This window comes from Cupressus sempervirens, chromosome 6 (genome assembly GCF_028749045.1).
Source record: "Cupressus sempervirens isolate cs-2001-9-10 chromosome 6, ASM2874904v1, whole genome shotgun sequence".
Lineage (NCBI taxonomy): Eukaryota > Viridiplantae > Streptophyta > Pinopsida > Cupressales > Cupressaceae > Cupressus > Cupressus sempervirens.
The window spans coordinates 605,040,494-605,046,493 of NC_143123.1; the positions used below are offsets into that span (position 1 = coordinate 605,040,494).

At 35.7% G+C, this 6,000-nt stretch overlaps 1 protein-coding gene across 3 annotated transcripts in view; it reads left to right on the forward strand.

Annotated features, from left to right (window-relative positions):
* LOC149553696 (V-type proton ATPase subunit B 2) overlaps window positions 1–2,600 on the forward strand; it is a 47,764-nt gene extending 45,164 nt beyond the window's left edge. For all 3 annotated transcript variants that reach the window (XM_089789077.1, XM_089789076.1, XM_089789075.1), the window contains 5 exons: window positions 91–173; window positions 347–394; window positions 1,547–1,600; window positions 1,694–1,777; window positions 2,143–2,600. In XM_089789077.1, coding sequence (XP_089645203.1) covers window positions 91–173; window positions 347–394; window positions 1,547–1,600; window positions 1,694–1,777; window positions 2,143–2,328 — 455 coding nt within the window. In that variant the 3' untranslated portion in view covers window positions 2,329–2,600. The remainder of the gene's footprint in view (window positions 1–90; window positions 174–346; window positions 395–1,546; window positions 1,601–1,693; window positions 1,778–2,142) is intronic.
* Window positions 2,601–6,000: the final 3,400 nt, after the last annotated feature.

Genomic DNA, 6,000 nt, shown 5'->3' on the forward strand with positions numbered 1-6,000 from the left:
CTCAAATTGTTTCAAAGTAGTGTTTTAAGTGATAATAATACTGTTCATTCCATAGTCCTCATTTTACTGAAATAGATTCTGTTTTACCAGATATTACACACCCAATACCCGATCTTACTGGTTACATTACAGAAGGGCAGATATATGTTGATAGACAACTTCAGAATCGGCAGGTATAGAGTATTCTTATTATGTTTCCCTAGTATCTAATGTTTCTGACAACTGATTTAACTTCAACATTTAGTTTGCATTAGAAAATAATAATTGCAATTTTTTTAGCAGCTATAGTATTGTTGGCTGTATTCTGAACCAGGGTATTAATGTTCTCTGCCTTTGTGTGGTGCAGATTTACCCGCCAATTAATGTCCTTCCATCCCTATCACGTTTGATGAAGGTAAGACATATTTTTGAAATAGAAAATCTGGATTTAGATTGACTATATATAGGGCATCCAAGTATAAATGCTGTTCTGCTGTTCCATTTGAAATTATGCTTTAGATGTTACGTATCATTCTGATTTTGTAAATTCCTCTTGTGGGGAAAGATTTTGCTAATGTGCTTTAACTTGGGATGTTTCTCCTGTCCCACCCACATAGGACTTTCACCCTCTTTTCTTTGTTGTGGTACATCAAAAACAGTGAGTTGGATATAGAATTTTAGGTTGCATCCAAATTTAGTACTCATGAGGAATTAAACACACAACTTCTTTAGAAGCCCCAGTATCTTATTACTTGAGCTCTTTCCATTTGATCATTTTATTTGTTAGATTTTAAGCATGGTTGATATTTTGGAAATTTGCAATTTCTTTCTGGATTTTACATACATACATTGTTGAATAAATAACAGGCTCAACTATATTTAATCTCAATGCCTGCTTTTTAAGCTCAGCATCATGTAATGAACTCGTTTAACTTGCAGACTTCTGGTTTCCTCTTGACATGGATGGTATATTAGTATCTTACCATATTTACATTCTAGGTGCCTAAATATCATTATCTATTCCTTTTCATTTCGTTACTTGAATGATTATTGTCATCTATAACTGAATGGATTGATATAGTCTGCATATTTCCTTTTGACAAGTAACATTCTAGCATTCTATATCTACAAAATTGTCATGCTACAAGACTAGAAAATTTTGCACGATAATACATACTGTTCAAGGGATAGTTTTATAATTTTATTGGATGATTAAGTGACATTATAATTATTGTTATAGGGCTAAAGTTGTTAAAGTCTCTTGGTGCTCAATCATCAGCATATTTTAATCATTCTGCATATTCTGAACTGAGATATTTATCCATTTTCCAGTTCCTGGAATTAAGAAGTATTTGAGATGTTTATAAACCTACATGCAGACAGCTGATTTTTTTTGAGAATATTGAATGCCCATTTGATGGTCCATGGAAGGAATGAGACATGCACATATCTATTTGAAATATTCTCTGCTCCTTTTCTGAGCTAGATAGAAAATAGAGAGAAGCTGTAGGTAGTAATCTAATTTGAAAATGGATGTAATATTAAGTATCCTAATACTGTTATGCAGAGTGCTATAGGTGAAGGGATGACTCGACGTGATCATGCAGATGTTTCAAATCAGGTTTAAAAGTCTTACCAACTTTTATAGCTGCTTTTATGTCATGCACTTCAATTAAAAAAGCTTTTAACTCACTTAGAAAATATGTTCCTGTAGTTATATGCAAATTATGCAATTGGAAAAGATGTGCAAGCAATGAAGGCTGTTGTGGGTGAAGAAGCCCTGTCTCCAGAGGATCTGGTATTCAAATATCTTACTCATGAATTTGTTTCCATAGCTATTTATGTAGTCTGCTTTCCATCTGAATTAGAATATCCTTGTGGAAATACGCATTTTAAATGGATATTGATATGAATGATCATGTTAGTGACAACATCCCATGTACATTGTGTTAATTTTCCATTGCCTATATCACTAAAAATGCCCTTTAAGATAGAACTCTTGTGCTTTATTTCTTCATATTTCATTTGTTTAAGTTCGAGCTGCAAGGTTGAAGAACTATCCTTCTATCACTGTAGCTCTATAAAAGAAACTGCTTTCTTAGTTTGAAATCTATAGCCAGAATCATGAACATCATATTCATTTTATTATGTGCTTGAACGCAGCTATACCTTGAGTTTTTGGACAAGTTTGAACGCAAGTTTGTTACACAAGGAGCATATGATACCCGTGACATCTATCAATCTTTGGATCTGGCATGGACTCTTCTACGTATCTTCCCTCGGGAGCTGCTTCATCGTATACCTGCAAAGACTTTAGATCTGTTCTACAGTAGGGATTCTGCTCATTGAGTCTTGGTGTCACAAAATTCTCTAAGAAGTATCAGCAACACTATTCCTAATCTTGTAATATTAAATGATAGGGATGAGGATGTATTATTTCAATTCAAATTTGTGCAATGAGTTAAAAATCTTTTGAGACTTCCAAGGCAGGACTAAATGTTAGCTGACAAGATAGTTTTATTTCCTGGTGTATTACTGTTGTCTAAGTTTTGAACTGGATATTGCAGAATTTCTGTAGTGCAACATATTTTGAGTTCAATCCTTTTGAGGATTTTTGGTAATACTTGCTCAGATAGTAATCAAATTTTCAAGTATATTTTTATTTTTTTGGTTTTACTTTTCATTTAAATCCATGCTTTGTCAACGAGGAGTCTGTCAGTTCAACATACACCATAATAGGTTGTCCATTTGATTTGGGTTATTTGAACATACCATTTTATTTGCATAAGATACACATGATTGTGCTATTTATGGGGGGAGCTCATTCTTGTCATTGAGGATTTTTAGTGGCTGAACTACAACTTGACTATGTGACTCTATGGTTTATTTTAGATGGAAAATTGTGGTCTCACCACAATTATGCAAATTATTTACTGTGTCCTGATCATAATAATAATTAGGTGGTAATAATATGGATGAAACTGGCTAGTGGCAAGTCTTAGGATTTAGCCTTTTAGGTCTAAACTTTGAACCATTAGGTAGGTTGTAGAGCTATATAAGATGCTTAAAATGTTTGTGAAGGCTCACTGTCAAGGGATCTCATATTATTGATATATGGTTGGGCTTAGGAGAAAATTCTTTTAGAGAATCAAAGGCTTTGATGCTGCTGCAAGTCTCTGAAAATGGGCGTTATACTTTGATTCAGTTTATAAGGTTGTTAGAGTTAGATGAACTCCTTGTTGGTTGTCAGTTTTCAGTGTCAACTTACTTGCTAGCGTGGTCCAGATACTTTGAGATTTTCCAAGTTTTATAAATGTCTGCTATCAATGACAGAATCTGGGGTTGAATTTAAATTTGATCTTAAATCTCATCTTATGCATGTAAGGTGGGCCTTTTAAAGTATTGATTGTGGAAATGGGCATTTGATGATGTTCATCCTTTATTTGGGTAAATGACCTATACTGGTTGCATGGGACCTTCTGGATGGTAAATGTAAGACCTTGGATACCGATGGTACTGACATTCTCAAGTGCATCTAATCCATGTAGGAATTTGATTTGCAACACTCCATACCAAATGTCAAGGGATCTGTCTATTCTAAGTCAGGAGCAAAGCTCTCAGAAGATATAGCTAGTACATTACTCTCTGGAAAGTAAAATTCTTCAGCCTAGCCAGTTGGATCTGCAAACTGAAGCCTTGTTGGTTGTTAGATGATATCTTTATTGGTTGGCAGTTTTGGGTGTCAACTTGGTAGTGTGGTCCAGATACTTTGAGATTTTCGAAGTTTTATAAATGTCTTCTATCAATGAGAGAATCTGTGATCTTAGATCTCATCTTATGCATGTAAGGTGTGCCTTTTTAAGTATTGATTGTGGAAATAGGCATTTGATGATGTTCATGCTTTATTTGGGTAAATGACCTATACTGGTTGCATGGGACCTTCTGGATGGTAAATGTAAGACCTTGGACACCAGTGGTACTGACATTCTCAAGTACATCTAATCCATGTAGGAATTTGATTTGCAACACTCTGTACCAAATGTCTAGGGATCTGTCTATTCTAAATCAGGAGCAAAGCTCTCAGAAGATATAGCTAGTACATTACCCTCCGCAAAGTAAAATTCTTCAGCCTGGCCAGTTGGATCTGCAAACTGAAGCCAGTTCTACTGGCCGTTACTTGCATATTTTTTCCCATCATTTAAGAGTTCCAGATATTCAACACGTGTTCTGTGAATAGGCTTGTTGGGTGCAAATTGATAACCCCACTTAAAATGAGAGGTAGTTTGCAGGTTTGAACAAGGTCCTGTGGGCAGAGCTAATCTGGAGGATTTTCAGCTCATCTCTGGAGCAGATTGACCAAGCAGTCCTGCGAAAGCTAAGTACTTGGTTTAATGAATGAAACAAAAAATTCACAAAGTATTTGGAGTCTGGTGAAGCCATCAAGTATTTGTATTCATGAGTTGCACAGAATTTTCACCAAGTTGGACTTGTGAATTGCTCAGAATTGTCACCAACTAGTTGGATTCATGGGAGTCGTGGATCCCATATCTAAGAGTTTATTATAGCTTGTGGGCAAACAGTTGTATAGAGCCTATCCCGAGAAGTCTGTGATGGTGATATGGCCTTCGTACTTACTCTATGGGCAAGGCATTGATAAACTTTGGTTAATTAGATTTCAGCTGATACTGTTCTGCAGAGAAAATGTTTAGCAGTATCCAGAGGAGTATGATGAGACATGGTCAATCACCTGGAGGATATTGTACTTTTGACTAAACAAGAACAAATGATTATTGAGACACAATAAAACAAATCGGAGCTCTTCTAATTAGAGGGTGGTGAGCAGAGTTGGAACCAAGATCCAACATGGCTCCTGCTAAGTGAAATTCTAAGCAAAGGGTGAAATCTTGGTACCTTGGAGGAAGATCAATAAATCTGGTACAAACATGGACTGTGGAAATGTGATGCCTAAAAAACATGGGCTTTCTGGGGAGAGATTCAGACACTTGAAAACACATCAAGCAAGGGTTGGGTGGGGCTATCTGTATGCTGCTTGTGTATAGAAATGGAAGAACTGGTAAATCACCCAGTCTTCCACTGCTCAAATGGTAGTGATTCAGTGTCATATAATCCAAAAGTTGATGGTTTTGCCAGCATGCTCTTTAACACTTGAAATGATCTCCAAGGCTAGCACCTCTTTGGCTGTGTGTCTTGATCAGAGGCATTTGGACAATTTGGAGAGAAACAAACAATAGACTATTTAGAGACCAGTTATCTCCTTGGATAATCACTGCTTAACAAATCTGAGACAAAAATGGTGGTAACCACATAGGTGTGTCTACTACCAAAGGCCCCAAAGAAAGTTTTGGTTAAGAATTAGTGTAGGTCTAGAATCCGTCGCATCCCCTTAGTGTTAAAAGTTTGTAGCTACGATGGAGATCTTTATCTCTCGAAATATGGATGCTATTATCGTTATTGTCACCTTCAGCTGAAAGGGACACTTATGTTTTATTAAATGTAAAGACGTGTGTCTATCGACATGTGTTGAGGCATGGAAATTCGAAGAGTTGTAATTATAATTGTAATTAAGAGTGATGTTTTGGGAAATTGGAGAGACCTTCGCTTGGTATGTGAAGAGTCTCTCCTTAAGTTATATATATCGTACCTAGTGATAGGCACTGTACACTTGAACTTTTATGATCAATAAAATAAATTTTTTGTTGCATCGCTGAGTTTTTTCCTTCATTCTAGAAGGGTTTTCCCAGGATACTTTTGGTGTTTATTGTATCATTTTTGGATCTTTCTTATTACTATTTATTATCATTGATTTCTGGGCTATAGTTCTAACACTTAGAAAAGGAATTGTTAGGATGAAGTTCCTTATAATTGGAGCATGATGATCTCCTCAAATAGGATGAAGTTAAAATTGTCTTAGTTGCTTCTAGAGGCAACAATGGTGGTATTCAAAAATTCGTCTACCAAATGTTCTAATCAACTCTTGCTTAAGAATTGAAAGATTGATAT